Raw genomic sequence first — 22,520 nt, 5'->3', positions numbered from 1 at the left:
AAATTAACTCCTGGGAGGCCGAGGTTGCAGTGAGGCAAGATGGCACCACTGCATTGGGCAACAGAGCAAGACTCCTCCATCTCAAACAAAACAAAACAAAACAAAACAAAAATTCCATGAGGGTAAGGATGTGTCTTGTTCTTTTAACTCCATTACCTAGCCCAACTCATGCCCTAAATTAGCATTTTATTTTTTTTATCTGATGCTATCTCCAGATAAAACAGCATTTTAATGTTTAGTAAGTAATTAAAATATTTTTGAAATTCAAAAGCCATTCACTGCTATTTAGTTCTAGAGTCTTTGGCTATTCCTTTCTTATTCTGCCTATGTTCTAAATAACTTTGTTATTCAGCACTCATAAAACTGACTCTTTAGGCACTGTAAATCATATGAAATCTAGTGTAGGCCAGGTGCTATGGCTAACACCTATAATTCCAGCACTTTGGGAGGCTGAGGTGGGACAATCGTGAGAGCCCGGCAGTTCAAGACCAGCCTAGGCAACATAGAGGGACCTCATATCTATAAAAAATTGAAATAAAGAAAAAAAAATACTTCAGAGACAGCTATTACTTTATAGAACAAAAAGAGTTTTAAAAGAAGTGCTGTGATTGCTTGGTTAACCAATCATTGAAGAGTGCTATGATTCATTCCTCCTGAAAACAGAAAATAAGGGTTTCTTCAAACCATATATACTCCCTCATAATTATTATGCAATCTCCCCGGAGTTTTCAATGTAACCATACATTGGCTGGGTGTGGTGGGTCACGCCTGTAATCCCAGCACTTTCGGAGGCTGAAGCAGGTGGATCATTTGAGGTCAGTAGTTCAAGATCAGCCTGGCCAACATGGTGAAACCCCGTCTCTACTAAAAACACAAAAAAATTAGCTGGGAGTGGTGGTATGCGCCTGTAGTCCTAAGTACTCAGGAGGCTGAAGCAGGAGAATCGCATGAAACCAGGAGGTGAAGGTTTCAGTGAGCCGATTGCGGCACTGCACTCCAGCAGCGTAGGCGACAGAGTGAGACTCCATTTCAAAAACAACAACAACAAAACTTAAGTTACTATACATTTACTTACCACTTAAATTCTTGACACCAAGATGGACCCAATGTTTGGGGATTTTTGTTGTTGTTAATTCTGTCACATTTTCTAGCTATAATCTAAAGTCACCTTTAGAGGCACAGACTTAAAGATAGATGTTACTAGATAATTATATCCTTGGACAACAAAAGTTAGTCCTTAACATAATTTTACCCATCTTCCTACCTACCAGTATTAACCTCCTTTACTTTGCCTATAAATATAAATGAGAATTATTCTAACTAATATGAAAAGCTGAGGATAAGCACTATTCAGGATTATTATCTTGTTATGACTTCAAAGTATAAATTTGCCAGGCGCGTTGGCTCACGCCTGTAATCCCAGCACTTTGGGAGGCCGAGGCAGGTGGATCACAAGGTCAAAAGATCGAGACCATCCTGGTCAACATGGAGAAACCTCGTCACCACTAAAAAATACAAAAAATATTAGCTGGGCATGGTGGCGTGTGCCTGTAATCCCAGCTACTCAGGAGGCTGAGGCAGGAGAATTGCCTGAACCCAGGAGGCGGAGGTTGTGGTGAGCTGAGATCGCATCATTGCACTCCAGCCTGGGTAACAAGAGCGAAACTCCGTCAAAAAAGAAAAAAAGAGTATACATTTAAATGTCATACTTAGTAAAACAAATAGTACATGGAACTTGAGAGAAAAATTAAGATTCTGTCTGATAAAAATAAAAGCCATTAGGCATGGTTAAACACACCCCACTCTTTTTGAAAATATCCCCTTCCCTCTGTTTCTGTATTGTTACACTCTACTGGGTTTCCTGCTCCCTATTAATTTTTTTCCTTCTCCATTTCTTTCTTCTTCTTTGTGGGATGCTCTTTTTCTACCACTGCAAAAAAGTTAAGATGTTTCTCAAAAGTCTCTCCTAGGTCTCTTTTCTCATGGTATGCAATGTATTCTCTCCCTGATCTGTCTTAACCCACTCCCACAGCTTCAACACAAATCATGGGTGCTAATGACTATCAAATATGTATTTACACCCCTTTTCTCCTTCCTAAGCCTTACCCAACATATCCAAACTGCTTCACAGATACTCCCTCTCAGATCTTCCCTAAAATTCAACAAATCTATAGGTAAACTATTACCTTCCCCTAAAACCTGTCTTCCTATTTGCTGTCTCAGTGAGAAGTAACACCATTCACTCAACTGCTTAAGCCAGAATTCTGAGATTCATCCTTGATTCCTCCCCATTACTAGAACCCAACTTCCTCCCTCCCACAACCATATACAATCAACTATCAAGTCCTACAGATCTCTCCTAAATATATCTGTAATACATTCATTTCTCTCTCCCCTCTGGCATTCCCTTTGTTCAGGCCATTACTGCCTCTTGCCTAGATTATCACAATGGCTTCCACTAAATGGTTTCTCTCCTTTAGTTAAGATTCAGCAACCTCTAGTTAAGATTCAGCAAATAAGTAAGCATGACAAAAGAGAGAATGACATCTGTCAGCTGTGGTTTCAATCATGCATTATATTGATGATAAAACATTTTTAAAACTCCTGAAAATTGAACATTCAGGTTGCTTAGATTGATGTAAGTTCTTCTATCCATTAAAATGGGTATACTTAAACATATTCCATCTAACTCACAAAATTATGAAATGAAATTCCATAAATGCTCCTTTAAAAACAAGAAGTGGAAAGCAGTTTAAAACAGCAGCAGAATCAGATATATAATAAAGGGCCTTTTGCAGTTCATTTAAGTATTATCAGTACCTATACAAGACACTACGACAAGCATTGAGAATTTTATTAATATTATTACAATTATCATTAACTAAGAAATGTGCTAAATTCATTTTATTGCTTATATTTAATCAGCATCAAAAAGCCACAGGAATATAAATGTTGAAGGGATTTAAACTGAAATGTGATACTGGAATCAGTGGTAATGCCCTCAGGAAGGAAAGAAACAAATACAAAATATTTTCAATATACTGTGGATATACAACATCACTTTTTAGCATAGGATGTTTTAAGAGTAATTGAAAGGGCATTTGCTCTGACCTAGAGACAAGGGAATGCTTGGCCTTCAGAGATGAATCCTGAGCAATCATAAAGACCAAGAAAGGCAGGAGAAACAGAAGAAGGAGGGCAGAAGAAACAGCATAATATACAAAAGGGCACAGTGGCCTGAAAAAAGACCATGACCATGCTGAGACAATCCCAACTTTGAAAACAGACGTACTCTTTATGGCAAAGAGTAAAAAATTCTGCTTTTACTTGCTTAATTCTTAAGTCAATATATACTGCTCACTCCTATTACACTACCAGAGTACTTTCTAGATGTTAAACTTATTGGTAAGGTCCAAATTTTACGTGACAGTCTGTAACAAGCTACTAGGAAACAACACACACACATAAACACACATACACATACACACATACAGATGATTATCGATCTCATCAAGGCTTAGGTATTCCATGGTATTTCAGATTACTGCAGTTATAAAGCTGGGTGCACACAATTACCAACCACAGTGATATGCATTTACACATTTCCCTTTTTGACTTATGAATATGGTTTGTCTTCTCATAACTGTTAAAACTATATGATTGTCATTAATACACCTGAGTGTCTATGCTTGCAAAAATGTTATTATTGCCTATTTTATTGTGTAAAGTGGCCTATGAATTGTTCTGTTGTGTTTTTCTCTGTTTCTCAAATAAATCCTTTTTAAAATGTATGTGTCTTTTAAAAATGTATTATTTTTTCCAAAATATATTTTTGGGATTTTGACATTTTAGGATTGTGATTTGGCGGATTTTAGACTTTAAGGATGTTGATTTTTCAGGATTCCAACATTTGAGATTATGGCATTCAGGACTATATCTTTTGGAATTATGATTGGCTCCCAAAATAATCTTATTAAATGTTATCAAAATGTACAATTTGATAGCATTATGAATTTAACATACGTTTTATCTGTAAATTATACTGCTCATTACTCATTTAATCAGTCGATTATGTAGCTCTGAGCCTTACTAACCTTGGTCCTGAAAAAGAACAAATGTGTCTAAGATGATGAGTGCAGGGTAGGGTGGGAGGAAAGATAAAGGGAAGGAGGGAGAGAGAAAGGTCTTTCAAGAAAGAAAGCTTCAAATTTCTCCTGCCACCCTACAAAACTCACAAATAGCTCTTCTTTTTGAAATGTGAGGGTGGGTAGTCCAGTCACAATTAACTTAGCCTGTGCTGAACAGAATCTAAGTGGTAAAACACAGCAGTGATTTAAAAAAAAAAAGTTTTGCAAAACACCCTTATAAAACAAAAATTAAGAGAAATCCTAATAAAATATATAAAAACATAAAAGATCTGGATGAAGTGAAGCAGGCAACCACAGAGCCCCACTTGCTTGCTCCCACTGAGCCAATTCCATGAAACCTTAGGGATCCAATCAACACAATTCAAAACCACTATGCCTCCTGAGAGAAAGCCAGGTCTCTTCTTCCCCAAAAAGAAGTTGTTAGAAGTCAAGTTGTTACTTGACTCTAACAGACAACCCTCTCTCCTCTTTATTTCCTGAAACCTGCTCTTTCACAAGAGGTTTTCCAAAGATGGCCTTGGATGAGCTGTATGGTTGAAGGAATGTATAGCTGTGTACAGATATTGGGAGTAGGTATAAAAGAGAGGAGATATAACAAATAAAACATTTGGGGACATAAGAGTTCATTAAGCTCATTGAGAGAAGTGTCTGTTAGACAGAAAGGGGAACCAGAGATACAGACACAGAGAGATGACTGCATACCCACACGCCTGTACAAATATGCATGCCGACGCACAAACCTAGACATACAACACTGCCTGCACACACACGTGCACACACAGAAATATAGGGGAAGAGCTCTTTGGAAAAAGCAGCTCGAAGTAGGATGACTTCCTCAGTCCCCTGTCCACCTCATCTTCTTATCTGGAAAAAAATTGAGCAGTGTTCCTGAAATTTTAATGTGTGTATAAATAACCTAAAGATCCTGTTAAAATGCAGGTTCTGATTCAGTAAGTCCTCAGTGGGGACTGAGATTGGACATTTCTTTTTGTTTTGTTTTTTTTTTTGAGATGGAGTTTCGCTCTTGTTACCCAGGCTGGAGGGCAATGGCGCGATCTCGGCTCACTGCAACCTCTGCCTCCTGGGTTCAGGCAATTCTCCTGCCTCAGCCTTCTGAGTAGCTGGGATTACAGGCACGCGCCACCATGCCCAGCTAATTGTTTGTATTTTTAGTAGAGACAGGGTTTCACCATGTTGACCAGGATGGTCTCGATCTCTTAACCTCGTGATCCACCTGCCTTGGCCTCCCAAAGTACTGGGATTACAGGCTTGAGCCACCGTGCCCAGCCGAGATTGGACATTTCTAACAAGCTCCCAGATGATACTAATGCCACTGGTCTATGGACCACACTTTGATAGCAAAATCCTACAGAACAACACATCTCCACATGGTCTATATTATAACTGAAAAACAAAGTTCTCTGGTAAAATAAGACTGAGAACTGCTCAATTAAATAAGCCAAAACAAACTGTTGGACTGAAGGACTTCTCAGAGACTTAGAGGACAAGGATGAGGTAAGAATGGTCATAAGAAGGCCCTCAAATGGGGAAAAGTCTCCTTTTTCCCCATTCTTCCAATGAGAGACACCTCAAGGTTCACTTTCAAATGCTAACATCTATGCAAAAAGACAAGAGTGGAAACACAACATTTTAGAAGTAGCTAAATTCTGATGGAATGATAATATGAAGATAATCATTACTATCTTCCTCCTTATACTTCTTTAAATCTTTAATGTATACATGATATTTTTATAATCATAAGAATTATTATCTTAAGGAAAAAGTAAAACTCTTCACCACCACGCCCAGATTCTTTGCATTACCATTTATAACAAATTACTTTATTCAGGCTTACGTAAAACATAAAAGATTTTCTAGTAAAGGAAGAACAGTTGGTGAAGCAAATAAAGAAAATGAAGCAATCATAACATTTTAGAAGGTAGGCCAGAAATAAGTATCAGTGAAGAGATTTTGGGCTCTGTGGGGACAAAAGATAAATAGCAAAAATGGATGGAACAAAGAGGAAAGAAGACCAAAATCACTTTGCCTACTCTGCAAATGAGACTCGAGCTTCACCTGTTGAGCACTACCTCCCTGGCATAAAAATCATCTACTTGCTGCTGTTCTGGGTTAACTGTCCCTAGTATATTCCATAAAAGTAAAGCATAATATTGTGCAAAGGAACTCTGATCAAAGTATAAAACATAAAAAGATGAAATGGTTTAATTCATATGTCTGAAAAATGTCAGGGGCTATATAAACTTTATATCATGCACACACATCTGGTCATTCACACATTCACATATAATCAAAGTGATTATATTACTATCAGTGATTCTTAATATTTGCATCACAAATAAAAGAGAGAACATTTACTGCTATTTCTCCTGAGAAACACTATGATATCTTAATCTTGACTTAAGTGTAAATAATTTAAAAAAAGAAACTATAATATCAAAGAAGTGCAGATATACAGCAAAAGAACAGTTGTTATAAAAGACAAAAATGAAGTTTGTTAACATTTGTACTTCAAAAAGATCAGTAAATATAGGAAAAAAGACAGTCATTTTATTCTTTATTTACCACACTATTAGCCTAGATTTTTTACATTTTAATTCTTGCTTTTTAGTTCTTATATTATTCATAATTAGTAGGTCTAATGATCGAAATTGTTAAGAGATATACCACAACATCTAGGTATAGGGAAAATTGTAATAAGAAATCTTTAAGTTACTTTCTAGCAAAATTAATTAAATGCTACCACAGCAAGGGACAGGAGGCTGGGCATGGTGGCTCACACTTGTAATCTCAATACTTTGGGAGGCTGAGGCAGGAGAGCTGCTTGAAACAATGTTTGAGGCCAGGCTAGCCAACATAGTGAGACCTCATCTCTGCAAAAAAATTTTTAATTACCTGGGTGTGATGGAGCATGTCTATAGATAGTCCTAGCTACTTGGGAGGCTGAGTAAGGATGATCACTTGAGCCCAGGAGTTTGAAGTTACAGTAAGCTATGATTGTACCACTGTACTCCAGCCTGGGTGACAGAGCAAGACTCTGCCTCTTAAAAAAAATTTTTTTAAGGGACTGGAAATTCAGCTTTCCAGATCTCAAACTAATCAACTATTGATCCAAGTCACGATATTTCCAGCCTGTTTTCTTAGCTATCAAGAGGATATGAGGCTAGAGCCATGAGTTCCAACAAATAGAAAAGACCTCACCCAGCAGATTGCTAAATATTACTAGTTCCCCAAGTTCCACAATTAAGAATCCTCCAAACTTAACTAAAAATCTCAACAAGAAGGTTTTGCAAATAACAGTGGGCTCAACCCACTTCAAAAGTTTAACACAAGCCTCTCTACTCCAAACCTCTCAAGATCTTCCCTCTGATGACTCTCTTAAACTACCATTAAGGTTTCAAGTAATAAAAACTTGTCTGGCTCAGGAAATGACTAAACACTCTAGAGATACTTGCCTTTTACCTCTATAATTCTCAGTAATTCTATAATTTCCCACAATAAACAATATTACAGAAAGAAGTACATACAGACAGTTTTAAAACATGATTATAAATCACAGCTCATTTAACAAAAGGTAACAAAAGTTTTTAGCAACCATGAAAACCAATAAACAAAACTCTGTAGGTGTTCAACAAACATCTGTTAAGTAATTATTACAAGCTATGAAGAATTATTTAAGGAAAACACACCTTAAAGGAAAAAATCCAGTTTCCCTAAATCCTTGCTTGAAAACTTGATATTCCACAGAATGTTCATCTTTCTACCAAGTATCCTGGCCCTATATCTAACCTTGAAGGAAAGGAATAAGCAAAAGACCTTTCATTCAACTAGGATAGTTTTATAAACCCCTTTATTAAAGACAAAGGAGTAAAAAGATTAACCAGTAATCAAACAACCCAGGTTTCAACCTAGACTCTAACATTAATTCTTTGACCAGCGGACCATGTTCCTCACTAGTCATATAGGTGTGGTTCGATGAGCAAATAGAAGGATATATAGGAGGCCGGGCGCGGTGGCTCACGCCTATAATCCCAGCACTTTGGGAGGCCGAGGCGGGTGGATCACGAGGTCAAGAAATCGAGACCATCCTGATCAACAAGGTGAAACCCCGTCTCTACTAAAAATACAAAAAATTAGCTGGGCATGGTGGCACACACCTGTAGTCCCAGCTACTTGGGAGGCTGAGGCAGGAGAATTGCCTGAACCCAGGAGGCGGAGGTTGCGGTGAGCCAAGATCACGCCATTGCACTCCAGCCTGGGCAACAAGAGCAAAACTCCGTCTCAAAAAAAAAAAAAAGAAGGATATATAGGAAAGCACTTTGAACACAGTAAAGCACTACACAAGTGCGCTTACATAAAAGGACAGAATTGTTAAATTTATACATACTCAGTACTTGAAAAATCATCCCAGAAACTATCTATTTTGTAAATAAAATAATTTTGTACTAGTGTTACATTATTAAGTTTAGTGTCTGTTTCTTAAGTTACCTTATTGGCTATGTTGGCAATGATAGCATGATATTCAGGTTTCTCTCGTTTTCTTTCAAAAGCATTGTTGAGAAGATTAAATGCTTTTAATTTTCATTGTTGAGAAGATTAAATGGTAAAGTCATTATCACAGTGGCTGACACACAGTAAGTGCTCAGTAAATAGTGGCCGTTAATGTTAAAGAATAAATGATGGCTTATCTGTTATGGCTGCCAAATTCATTGGCTTGTTGTTGTTGTTGTTGTTGTGACTTCTGGTAGTTTCCGGTATTGGAAATTCAGTAAAAGTTGTATCTTTGATTATCTGTCACTCGTGCAATGCTTTACTGTGTTCAGAATGTTTTCCGATATATACTTCCATTTGCTTATCAAAACACCCTATGCAACTGGTGAGGAACGTAGAAATCCAGTCACAGTTACAAAGGCATGATTTATAATGTCATTGGCAAGAAACAAATAAGAAATACAGTAACAGAATGAATATTAGCACCTAGATTTAAACCTGGGTTGTTTGAAACAGTTTTATAAAACTATGATAGTTGGGTGAAAGGTTTCTTTGCTTATTCTTCCTTCCTTCAAGGTTACATACAGGGCCAGCATACTATGTAGGAAGTTTCAGTCTACTGAATTTTTACATTGTATAACTATCATCTTAAAAACAGTAGTTTTTTTTTAAAAAAAAAGTACATATATACACACACAAAAAAATGAGAAGGCTTTACCCAACAATAAAATGGCAGCTGATTCAAATAACATAATTTGGCTAAAATTTCTTAGGGTAGAAGGTAATCAATCAAACTGAAAACTGGCCATGATGCTAAAGCACATTTTACCAAAAGTGCTTTATTTATATTTACGTATGTATTTGTACAGATGGGGATCTCGCTATGTTGCCCAAGCTAGTCTTGAACTCCTGGGCTCAAGCAATCCTCCTGCCTCTGCCTCCCCAAAGTGCTGGGATTACAGGTGTGAGCCACCTCACCCAGCCAAAAGTGCTTTATTAATAATGGCCACAAGCAGCCATAAAAAAGAATGAGTTCATGTCCTTTGCAGGGATATGGATGAAGCTGGAAACCATCATTCTCAGCAAACTAACATAGGAACAGAAAACCAGACACCACATGTTCTCACCCACAAGTGGGAGCTGAACAATGAGAACACAGGGAGGGGAACATCACACACTGGGGCTTGTTGAAGGGTGGGGCAGCAATGGGAGGAAGAGCATTAGGACAAACATCTAATGCATGTAGGGCTTAAAACCTAAATGATGTTTGCAATGAAAACCATGACTAAAAATAAAAATAAATAAAAATAAAAACCTAGGTTGATAGGTACAGCAAACCACCATGACACATGTATTCCTATGTAACAAACGTGCACATTCTGCACATGTATCCCAGAACTTAAAGTAAAATAAAATACAGTTTTTAAAAGGCCACAACAATAACTGTTTTCATATAAGCATAGTCTTCTCCAAAAACTAGAACTATGTTGGAAAACCCATTCTCAACCCCTTGTATTTTACTCACTAGCAAATATTCTCTTCTATGCTAGAGTTGAAACCCTTAAACACCAGTATTGGGTCTCAACCACAATTCTGTAGTCCTAGCATAATTCATTGCATATGATAGGTTCCCAATCAGCATGTATTTATAACATATTTGAGTTTCTGATAAGCCCTTTATGTCAACTACCTTAACTTTTTCATTAAACAAAACACTAACAATTTAGGTGAGGAATGCAATGAATTTCCTTTTATACGCTTTTTAAGTTCTGGGATACATGTGCAGGACATGCAGGTTTGTTACACAGGTATACATATGCCATGGTAGTTTGCTGCACCCATCAACGCATCATCTACATTAGGTATCTCTCCTAATGGTATCTCTCCCCAAGTCCCCAACCCCTGACAGGCCCCCATGTATGATGTTCCCCTCCCGTGTCCATGTGTTCTCATTGTTCAACACCCACTTATGAGTGAGAACATCGGGTGTTTGGCTTTCTGTTCCTGTAGTAGTTTGCTGAGAATGATGGTTTCCAGCTTCATCCATGTCCCTGCAAAGGGCATGAACTCATCCTTTTTTATGGCTGCATAGTATTCCATGGTGTATATGTGCCTAGTCTGTCACTGATAGGCATTTGGGTTGACTCCAAGTCTTTGCTATTGTGAACAGGGCTGCAATAAACATACATGTGCATGTGTCTTTACAGTAGAATGATTTATAACCCTTTGAGTATATACACAGTAATGGGATTGCTGGGTCAAATGGTATTTTTGGTTCCAGACTGAGGAATCGCCACACTTTCCACAATGACTGAACTAATTTACACTCCCACCAACAGTGTAAAAGCGATTCTATTTCTACATATCCTCTCCACCATCTGTTTCCTGACTTTTTAATGACTGCCAGTCTAACTGGTGTGAGATGGTATCTCATCATGTTTTCATTTGCATTTCTCTAATGAACAGTGATGATGAGCTTTTTTCATATCTTTGTTGGCTGCATAAATGTCTTCTTTTGAGAAGTATCTGTTCATATCCTTTGCCTACTTTTTGATGGGATTATTTTTTTCTTGTCAATTTCTTTCTGTCCTTTATAGATTCTAGATATTAGCCCTTTCTCAGGTCAACAGATTGCAGAAATATTCTCCCATTCAATAGTTTGCCTGTTCACTCTGATGACAGTTTCTTTTGCTGTGCAGAAGCTCTTCAGTTTAATTAGATCCCATTTGTCTATTTTGGCTTTTGTTGCCATTGCTTTTGGTGTTTTAGACATGATGTCTTTGCCCATGCCTATGTCCTGAATGGTATGGCCTAGGTTTTCTTCTAGGGTTTTTAAGGCTTTACATCTTATGTTTAAGTCTTTAATCCATCTTGAGTTAATTTTTGCATAAGGTGTAAGGAAGGGGTCCAGTTTCAGTTTTCTGCATATGGCTAGCTAGTTTTCCCAACAACATTTATTAAATAGGGAATCCTTTCCCCATTGCTTGTTTTGGTCAGGTTTGTCAAAGATCAGATGGCTATAGATGTGTGGCATTATTTCTGAGGCCTCCGTTTTGTTCCATTTGTCTACATCTCTGTTTTGGTACCAGTACCATGCTGTTTTGGTTACTGTAATCTTGTAGTATAGTTTGAAGTCAGGTAGCATGATGCCTCCAGCTTTGTTCCTTTTGCTTAGGACTGTCTTGGCAATATGGGCTTTTTGGTTCCATAAGAAATTTGAAGTAGTTTTTGTTTTGTTTTGTTTTTTAATGAGACAGAGTCTTAAGATGTTGCCATCCACCAGGCTGGAGTGCAGTGACGCAGTCTTGGCTCATTGCAACCTCCACCTCCCAAGTTCAACCAATTCTCCTGCCTCAGCCTCCCGAGTAGCTGAGACTACAGGTGTGTGCCACCATGTCCAGCTAATTTTTGCATTTTTCAGTAGAGACGGGGTTTCACCATGTTGGCCAGGATGGTCTCAATTTCTTGACCTTGTGATTCGCCCACTTTGGCCTCCCAAAGTGCTGGGATTAGAGGTGTGAGCCACCACGCCTGGCCTGAAGTAGTTTTTTCTAATTCTGTGAAGAATGTCAATGGTAGCTCGATGGGGGTAGCACTGAATCTATAAATTACTTTGGGCAGTATTGCCATTTTCACAATATTGATTCTTCCTACCCATGAGCATGGAATGTTCTTCCATTTGTTTATGTCCTCTCTTACTTTCTTGAGCAGTAGTCTGAAGTTCTCCTTGAAGAGGTCCTTCACACCCCTTGTAAGCTGTATTCCTAGGTATTTTATTCTCTTTGTAGCAATGGAATACAATATATTTTTTAATACGTTGTACACTTTCACGACTTCAATGGTTTACTTTAGTCAAGAATACATTTTTAGCTATATTACCTAAATTTCAATAATCTGAAAAATGAGACCTAAGTGGCCACAAATGAGATAACAATAAGATACCACTTTCCAAAGTTGTTCCTTAAAAATGCTAAGGTGTTCATGCACAATATCATCCTTGAAATACTACTAAAACATTTGGGTGTGGTGGCTCATGACTGTAATCCCAACATTTTGGAGACCAAGGTGAGAGGACTGCTTGGACCCAGGAGTTCAAGACCAGACTGAGCAACAGAGGGAGACACCCCCTGTCTACCAAAAGTTTTAAAATTAGCCAGACGTGGTGGCACGCTCCCGTAGTCCTAGCTACTTGGGAGGCTTAGGTGGGAGGACCAATTGAGCCTGGGAGGATGAGGCTTCAGTAAGCTATATCCACACCACTGCACTCCACCCCAGGCAAGAGAGTGAAACCCTGTCTCAGAAAATAATAATGCCAAAATGATTTATACCTACAACTTAAGAGACAAAATAGTCTGACAGTATTTTTACAAACATAGTGTTTAAAATTATTGGAAAAGAAATGGCAGGTGTCAAAGAGCAATAGCTAAATTTGAAGGAACGTTAATTAAAAACATTTAAATATCTACAATACTTCAGGTATTTTATTAGCTTCTGGAAATACCAAAGTGAATAAGACAATCTCTGCCCTGTAGGGCAGGTAAGTATCTAGACAATTATACTACACTTAGTGATTCGCTAGGAATAATTACATATACATACAGTCATACATCATTTAATGATGGGAGTGTGTTCTAAAAAATGCATCATTAGGTAATTTCATCATTGGAACATCACAGAATGTACTTACACAAACCTAGATGGTACAGCCTACTACATACCTAGGCGATATGATAGAGCCTATTGCTCCTAGGACCTATACAACATGTTACTACACTGAATGTTGCAGGTAATTGTAACAGCATGGTATTTGTATCTAAACATAACTAAACATAGAAAAAGTAGAGTAAAAACACAGTATTACCATTTTATGAGACTGTATATGTGGTCCCCCGCTGACCAAAATGTCATTATGGAGCGTACATACATAGAATCAATACAATACCAAGGGGTGGAGGGACAGTAATCCTAGAGGGCTTCTTTGAAAAGTACCAGATGATAAAAATACTTCCGTGCTGAGGCAGCACAGGATCAGGATAAGCAGCAGAAAATTAAGCTAGGAAGGTAGTTTAGGGATAGATTATTATTATAACTTTGAACACTATACTCAGGATTTCAGCTTTTATTCAGCAGACACTAAAGAGGACTCAATTTTTTTTTAAATATACAGGGACCAACATAATTAGATATCAGATAGGTTTCCAAAAAGATAATGAAGATAATGTTAGTAGCATTCCAAAGGAGAGACCAATTTGTCCAATAGTTCATGAGATAAATGATACTGGCTTCTGAACTGTAACTATATAAACTGGAAAAGGGACAGATTTAAGAGACGATCCAGAGAAAGGATATGAAGGACAACTATAAATTAGACTCAAAGTTGCAACGATAGTTTTTAGCTGAGGCTCCAGAAAGGAGTTTATGCCACATACAAAGTAAAGAATATACAGGTGCCAGGTTTGGGGAGGCAGGAATTGGTTTCAGCGATACATATGGAAATCCAAGAAAAAGAAGTGTAAGAGGCATCAAGGAAGGAGAGTTTCAATTAAGGAAGGAAAAAACAGCCAATGACATCAAATACTTCAGAGGCGACACTAAAAGATGAGTGAGATTAAACAAGTTAAACAAGTAGGATACTAGTTATCAGGCCTCACACCATAAAGGAAATAAAAAGAATGCCTGCTGAAGTAAATCCATTGCACGTAGAAACCCAAGCCAATAAACTCTAGACCAGCAGTTCACAAACTTTTCGGTCTCAGGATCCTTTATACTCTTAAAATTTAAAAAAAGGTTTTTGTTTGTTTGTTTTCTTAATGTTGGTCATATATTGACCTTTACTATATTAGAAATAAAAACTGATTAAAAATCTAAATATATTTAATAGTTCATCTAAAAACAAATATATCACATAAGAAATGACATATTTTTGTTTTAAAAAAAAAGTATTTTCCTAAACAAAGATATTTTATATGAAGAGTGGCACTGTATGTTTTTGCAAACCTCTAAGATCTGGCTTAGAAGACATCTGGATTGTCACATCTGTCTCAGCATTCAATTTGTTGCAATACATTGTTTTGGTCCAAAAATATTAAGAAAATCTGGACTCTCACAAATATATAGTTGAAAAGACATAAGTAGTTCAATAGCATTTTCAGATAATTATAGATGTTTTTCTTTGATACTATATCAAAACACAGTTGTTTCTCAAAGGTTAGCTGCAATGTAAAATCTGAAACTACATCAATGAAGTTTTCAGTGTTCCCTTAAAATCCACTGGTATTTTGTACTTGGAATGAAATATCCATGACGGTTTTGTAAAATCATTTATCGGTAACTAGGAACCATTTATTTGCTGAGTTAGGTGTATCTTCCAAATGTCGACACATTTCATGGCAAAGTATCAGAAATTATATTCATTGATATCACCATTAATCTTCTCAGAAAAGTATTTATTATACACAGAAACTCTAAAGCTCATTGTTGCTACAGATTTTCAAAAATTCTAATTTTCACTTGAATGATTATCATTGGCAACATATACTATCAAGTATTTTCCTTGAAGTGGTATATTTCTTGAATACATTCATTTTTAAGAAAATATATGCTAAATATCCAAGTCTGAATAACTGTAGTTTCTCAGGTAGTCTTTCAAGTAAAAATGATATTCTATGAAAAAAGATTAGTTCTGCTTGCAAAACAAACTACACATGTGCTTTCCCTTAACCACTATACTTAAGTATACAGTAGAAGTCCTTTATGTGTAGTTCCCATTTTGTCAGACAATATTTTAAAATGCATGAGATGTAATAAAATTAGTAAGTTTTACTGCTTCATCAAGGATACTCTTAATTCAAACTGGCATTATTCTTACTGCATGCATGTACATGGTGGTGAATATTACAATTAAGATAGCGATTTGGTGCCACCACTTTGATTCATGCTAAGGTGCTGACAGTTTTACCCACCATTGCCTCTTCATCATCACAGTGAAAAAGGTAAATAACATCTTCAAATTATTATAAAAACAATTTGAACCTCACAGACTAACTAAAAAGATCTCAGGGACTCTCGGTGTCACTTAGACTACATTTTGAAAACCACTCTGATATCCAGACTATTCAATCACTGATTACTTGCAAAATTTACCCATAAACAATTAACCAGCATTTGAGTCCTCTAACATAAAGGGAGGACAAAGACAATCAAGTAAGAAACCTCCATAATAAGAAGTCTCTGGACAACTAAACGGTTGCTAGAAAGCCTCCTCAGATAGACAGGAGGCGGCTCAGGAACCATGCATTTCATTTAAAAGGACTTATGTAGACGGTTCTCAACTTTTTTCTCCCATTCTTACACCAAAAATGTTGTAGAATCAATGCCAACCCTCAAATTTGAAGACAGAAAGCAAGTATGGCAAGACAACAATACTGAAAAGGTTTTTATCAGATGATAGTTGGTTTAAGCTTCCTTCAGAATGTGGATTTTACAGTTCACTTGTTACAGGAGCTGAAATAACTTGTTCTTTTTACCTAATTATAATATTGTTTTCAGTGACATACAATATGTTTTTTAATTAAAAAATTTCGCCTCTTCAGCCTACACATAAGGAAACATCTAATACCAAACCTCACATATAGAGCTTGTTACAGTCCAAAGTGGTTTTGACTTGCAAAACCGTAAAATTCTAAAGAAACAAAAAAAATGCATTTTACTCACCACTGTATGTCCAGTACCCAACTCAGACCTTATATAAGATGCTCAATAAACATTTTCTGAATGCTGAATATTGAAATGGTTGGTATGAAATATGAATGCAGGTTACCAAACTCACACTAGTATAACACCTAGCACTCTTTCTACTGTGTAAAATCTTTTTCACAGCTCTCTAAAATAACACCTATGAGAAACCTAAAGAACTGTTATAATATACTCTAAGAAAATGTAACATTACCTGTTACATTTGAAAACCTGGTGTGAACTAGGTATTGTTTAATAGGTTCTCATTTAGACCATAGTTTGAAACCCAAACCAATGGTTCTACCATTTTTATTTCTAAATATTTGCTACCTGAATTAAGTGATAAAGTAACTCTTTATTCCTAGATGAAGTAGCAATAAGATTCTAGTCTTAATTTAATCATCATACCTTGGTCATCTCCCTCATACAGACTATTCTTAATACTTAGTATCTTGTTTTCTCTGATGATTGATAATGTTTTTGGTTTCGGTTTTGGTTTTGGTTTTGGTTTTCTTGAGACAGGGTCTCACGCTGCTGCCCAGGCTGGAGTGTAGCAGTGTGATCACAGCTCGCTGCAACCTTGAACTCCAGGGCTCAAGGGATCCTCCCACTTCAGCCTCCTGAATAGCTGAGACAACAGTCATGCACTATCACACCCAGCTATTTTTTTTTTTTATTTTTAGTAGAGACGAGGTCTCACTGTGTTGCCCAGGTTGGTGTCAAACTCCTGGCCTTAAGAAATTTTCCTGTCTCAGCCTCCCACAGTGCTGGGCTTACAGGTATGAGCCACTGGTCCAGCCAAGAATGATCCTTAATTTCCTAAAGTTTCTTGTGTTTATATCTGAGACATTTCTTGCCTTTTAGGAAACTTCAGATACAAAGACTGTGTAGCATCTTAAAAATAATTTGTCACCATACCATTTTTTTTTTCTTTAAAAATTTTCCTATCAGTTTAACATTTACTGTTTCTCATACAAAAGCACAATGTAAAAAATTTTGGAGTGAGCGGTTGAAAAATTACCTGTTGTAAGGTATAATGTTCACTATTTGAGTAATGGGTACACTAGAAGGCCAATCTCACCAGTCTACAATATACCCAAGTAACAAACATGCACATGTACCCCAGAATCTAAAAATTAAAAATTGAGGAATTCAAGCTACAACAAATCAAATTTTATTTTGAAATACATGCTACAAATATAACTTTATCCTACAGAAAGACATGACCTACCATGGATATAGCCAACAAAATGAGCTTCTGTTGCAATAAGAAGAATTTGAACTTAATATTCTTTAAAGAAAAAAAAGGATATTGTCAATAAAGACTTTAAAGGGGCCAGCATGGTGGTTCACATCTATAATCCAAACTCTTTGGGAGGTCAAGGTGGGAGGATCGCTTGAGCTCAGGAGTTTGAGACTAGCCTAGGCAACACAGAGAAATCCACAATCTCTGCAAAAATGTAAAAAAATTAGCCACACATGGTGGTGTGCATCTGTAGTTCCAGCTACTCAGGAGGCTGAGGTGGGAGGATCCCTTGAGCCTGGGATTCAAGGTACAATAAGCCTGGATGGTGCCACAGAACCCAGCCTGAGCAACAGAATGAGATCCTACCACAAAAAAGAAAGGAAGAAATAAACAAAAGATGTAAAAATGGAACAAGGACTCAATCTTCTCTGCAGGTTTAAACAGAAAAATGTTTTTCAAATGTCTAGAATGACTTAGATTTGGCCTCACATTTGACAATGAGGCAAAATCAGTTCAAAGGTCAGTCTGACCCAAAGGATTCAAATCCTATCTGTGGGTCACACAAACAAATGACTAGCAAACTGCATCCTTCTGCTCTGCAGCTATCCAGTCCCAGCTTTAGTACTTGCCAACCTTACTCTGGAAATTACCCTGTTAATTAACATATCAATATGGAGAATTATTCCTTCCAAATACTGAAACTTTTGCTTCTCAGTAGCATTCTGCAGTCCCTTTAATATTGTTTTGCTAACATGACCAGAAGAAAAATATTAATATTCTGTGATGCAATCAATTTCTTCTCTATTAATACTCTGTTCCACTGTTCTATACAAACATAGATTCCACCCTGAATTTCAGAAACCACTAGGAAAATAACAGATAACAGAGAAATTAGAGCTCTTAGGTTTAACTTAGAGCCAAAATCAAAAGAGAAGAGACAATTCAGAGAGAGGAAGGAAGAAGCTGAGAGGGTCGTAGTGTAGAACACTTACTTTCAGGAACACAGTGTCCCTTAGATTTCTGGTGAGTTGCCCAGAGCCTCTTCAGTTTCAATCCAAATGACAATGCTTCTCTGAGTCCTCCTCAAGTAATGTTTCCACCACTAAAAATTGGATCTACAAGAGCTCAGATGTACCGGTAAAAAAAAAAAATGTCAGGGCCCCCATGTGGGCCTCAAGCCTGTTAAACTAGGCCCACTTCTCTGTCCTGGGCCAACTCCCCTGTGTACTATATTCCTTCTTCTTCCAGGTGCCAGGTATTCGGCCTGTTTCTTCTCTTCTGAGCTGCCACCACCTACTCTATTTCTCAGGGTTCCTCTAACCCCAAGACTGGCTGTGGAGTAGGACACCAGCTTCCCCCCTTCCTTGCTGTCCCTGCAAATAAACATATAGGCTCTTCTAGTTTCAGTATTTTTCTAATGGCTACAAGAAAATAGAGAGGGAACAACAAAAAGCAATAATATATAGTACCAGATATTAAGATTATAATAGTCTCCACTTTAAGGTTCCTGCCTCCAAGAAACAAATTTTCTAAAAATTGCTTATTGAGCATTTAAAAAAGCCCAAAATACTAACATAGTCATACAAATATACTCTAAACCAACTCCAACCTTACAGACATGAAGATGCGGTTTTTCAAAATACTTAAATCACAAATCACGGGTCCAAAAACAGTAACCACAATCATCTTAGCAATACCTTTTTCCTTTTTGGAGTGTTCTGTTGTAATTTCCTAAATTTAGCATATGTTTGAAAGTTTGCTTTTTGAATATGAAAAATGTACAAAATATTTTACTCTTTGTAAGAACATACAAAAAGCAAATAATTTACAAAAAGCAAGCATGTCAAAAGCAACGATATTCACTAAGAAAATTTTCAAATACATTGTCAACTATTCCTGTCTCTAAATTTTAAACTTAATAAAATTCTGTAAACAGTGTTTTAAAAAATCAAGATACCTCATTTTTTAGAAAACTAATGTCTACTGAATATTTATATATGTCAATATTATATATGCCCTCTTTTTTAAAGCAACAGTAAGACCGATTAATATGCTTATTGTTATAGTTTCTAATGGACTTTGTATCTTCTCTAAATATTAAGTAATATTAAGTATCTTCTCTAAATATTAAGTGATAAATCATAGGCTTACATTTAATACAAAAGGTACCTTCCTATAAAAATCAAGGAGCTCGATAACTAAGTGCTGACAGATTAAGAATGCCACTGACTGAATTTCCTGATTTTCTTTATCCACTTAATTCAAAGTCATTTTATAAAAAACAGAGTTTTTATTATTATTATTATTATTTTTAAAGACAGGGTTTCACCATGTTGGTCGGGCTGGTCTTGAACTCCTGACCTCAGGTGATCCAACCGCCTTGGCCTCCAAAGTGCTTGGATTACAGGCGTGAGCCACCGCGCCCGGCCAAGACTGAGGTATTATACTGCAAGCTTACAATAAAATGAAGTCTGAAAATAGAGATCTTTTCATCTCATTTGTCTAAGAGACTGCCATTTAATCAAACTAAAAATTACAGATACTTTCAGTAAAAATCTGTTCCTGTGACTGGGCTCATCTCCAACTACTTATTTACAAAATATTAGAGAACTGGAATAAAAAAACACTAAATAAAACCTTGATCTGACCCTTCTACAATCAGATACTTTTTTTTTTTTTTTTTTTTTTTTGAGGAATGAAATTAAATTACATCCTTTGCTCCTAAAAGAGGATTTTCTGGGTTTTCCTTGATCCCTACACAATGCAGCCAACATTTTTATACCCGGAGTGGGGAGAGGGGCATTACACCTAGCGATACGAATTAAATCGCAGTAGCTAATGCCTCCCTTAAATAATTTATTCTCTCTTGGCAGCAAAAAACGTTACAGCCTCTTCAATTATCCCTCACCGCAAACCATCGCCTGGGTCGCGATCAATGTGACCCAGTTCCTATCGCCGCCACCACCTCCGTCTCGCCTCCTCCCGCAGGGTCTGCGATTGTCATGGGAGGGGGCGGCAGCCGCAGGGGCGTCCTCTGGTCGCCACCCCGCCTGACCGGCGGCACGCGGGAGAGGCCCCGTACTCACCGAGTGGAGGTGCCCTTCCGCACATCACACATCATGCACTTGAAGGCCTCCGCGCTGTTCCGGAAGGTGCAGACGCTACAGTCCCAGTAACCCTCATCCGAGGACGGCTTCGGCTGCCGCTTCGGCCTGCAGGACACAACCCGGACACGACGCGGCGCGGGGTCACCAGCAGGCCGCGCCAGGCGCCCGGGCCCCTCGGCCGCCCCCGCCCCGCCCCCCGCCCCAATTCCGCGACCCCCGTCCCGTGGGCCCCCGGCACGCCGCGCTCCGGCTCGGCGGGGGAAGGGAGTCAGGAAGAGGCAGGGCGCGAGCGCGGCCGCAGTCGCCACCGCCACAGCCGCTCTGGGCTGCCGCTCCGGCCGCTGCCGCCATCGCGGCTCCATTGTGGGGCGGCCGGCGCCGGCCCCCTCATGCGGCAGCACTCTCACAGCAGCGGCGCCGCCCCCCTGCTCGCCCCGGTGCCCGGGCGGCGAGCGAGGCGGCCACCCGAAGCCCGGCGCCAGGGGCCCTGCCGCCCGCACAGTCCGGGCCCCGGGGCCCGGGCGCTGTTACCTGGTGGGGCTCTTCTTGTCTCCCATGGCTTGGCTATCAACGGACGCCGAGAGTCGCCGCTGCGGCCGCTCTGTTTGTCAATAAGGAGGATAATAAGCCGGGCGGAAGCGGGCGGGGGAGGAGGGAGGGAGGGGGTGGGGAAGGCCGCACCACTGCGCTCGAGAGCCGCCGCCGGATCCCACGCAGCCTCCAGCTGTCGGGGAAACTCCTGCCTGGGCGCACGTGACCCGCGCCCGCCAACCAGCGGCCGCGCCGGAGACTTCAAACGCGGCCAGCGCGGCCCAGCACCCGCGGCGAGTTCGCAGGCGAGTCGTGCGGGGGTGGCCGCGGCGGCTTTGGCCGCAGGCGCCGCCTCTCCGCGCTGTTCCCCCGCCGCCCCCTCGGCATCCCAGGCTGCCAGGGACTGCCGCGCGCTCCAGAGCCCCCCTGAAAAGGAAAACGTCTGCCCCACCGACTGGCAGGGAATGCTCCGTCATCCCGTGCGAAGCTTGGTCCAAGGTGCGGCCGGTCGGCGTTCGGAGGCCTGTCCAGGGCTGGACGGAAGTGCCAGCCGGGGGTCTCCAGATAGAACGACTTTCCTGGCCTCTGCGGTCCTCGGCTACTCAGCCCCCGCCTGCGGGATACCAGGGGGAAGGCGGGAACCAACACGCAACGCCATTGCTAGATGCCTTACAGCACTGTCTCGTTTATGCACACAGTTGATCTAACAAGTAAGGATTGTCACCCCTAACTTAGAGGAATGGAAACCTAGACTCAAGAGAGGTTAGGTGACTTCCTTTAGGCTACATAATTTAAAAATTACGAAGCCAGCAGTCTAACTCTGTTTTAATTTCAAACGCGCCCTTTTGGCCTCTCAGGCCTCTGCAGTAGCTGCTTTTAAAAGAAACCGAGTGCATACTCATAAGGCCTTTTTAAATATAAGGAATTTGCATGTGCCTTCAACGATGTCTGCTAACAAAAGAACACTTTCCCAGGTCTCTACCGCAACATACGAAAGGTCCTCATACTCCAGACTCTAGCAACAGCCATCTTAACTGGTCTCCGAAGCTCCACTTCCACCTCCCCAATCTATTAAGTAATCCACAACCAGATTAATAATAAAATGCAGTTAATACTATGCCACAACTCTCACCAAGAACTACTAACGACTTCCACACTCCTTAGCCTGGCATTCAAAGGCTTCACACATTTTCCCTACCTCTGCATCCCTCTCCCATAAGAAAAGCCACCGCTTGACAAAAGACC

General features: G+C 39.2%; 1 protein-coding gene across 16 annotated transcripts in view; it reads right to left on the bottom strand.

Annotated features, from left to right (window-relative positions):
* YAF2 (YY1 associated factor 2) overlaps positions 1–21,457 on the bottom strand; it is a 77,354-nt gene extending 55,897 nt beyond the window's left edge. For 6 of the 16 annotated variants that reach the window (XM_035255791.3, XM_035255795.3, XM_078338906.1 and 3 more), the window contains exons 1-2: positions 21,276–21,457; positions 20,724–20,849 (exon numbers count right to left, since the gene is read on the bottom strand). In XM_035255791.3, the coding sequence (XP_035111682.1) occupies positions 20,724–20,748 (25 nt within the window). In that variant the 5' untranslated portion in view covers positions 20,749–20,849; positions 21,276–21,457. Of the gene's footprint in view, positions 1–743; positions 17,040–18,624; positions 19,011–20,723; positions 20,850–21,275 lie in introns of those variants that run through there. The other 10 variants (XR_013522707.1, XR_013522706.1, XR_008473766.2 and 7 more) reach the window with 5 other exon arrangements.
* Positions 21,458–22,520: the final 1,063 nt, after the last annotated feature.

The sequence above is a fragment of the Callithrix jacchus genome, chromosome 9, assembly GCF_049354715.1.
Source record: "Callithrix jacchus isolate 240 chromosome 9, calJac240_pri, whole genome shotgun sequence".
In the NCBI taxonomy this organism is placed as follows: Eukaryota; Metazoa; Chordata; class Mammalia; order Primates; family Cebidae; genus Callithrix; species Callithrix jacchus.
This window is presented reverse-complemented; position numbering and strand designations above follow the sequence as displayed.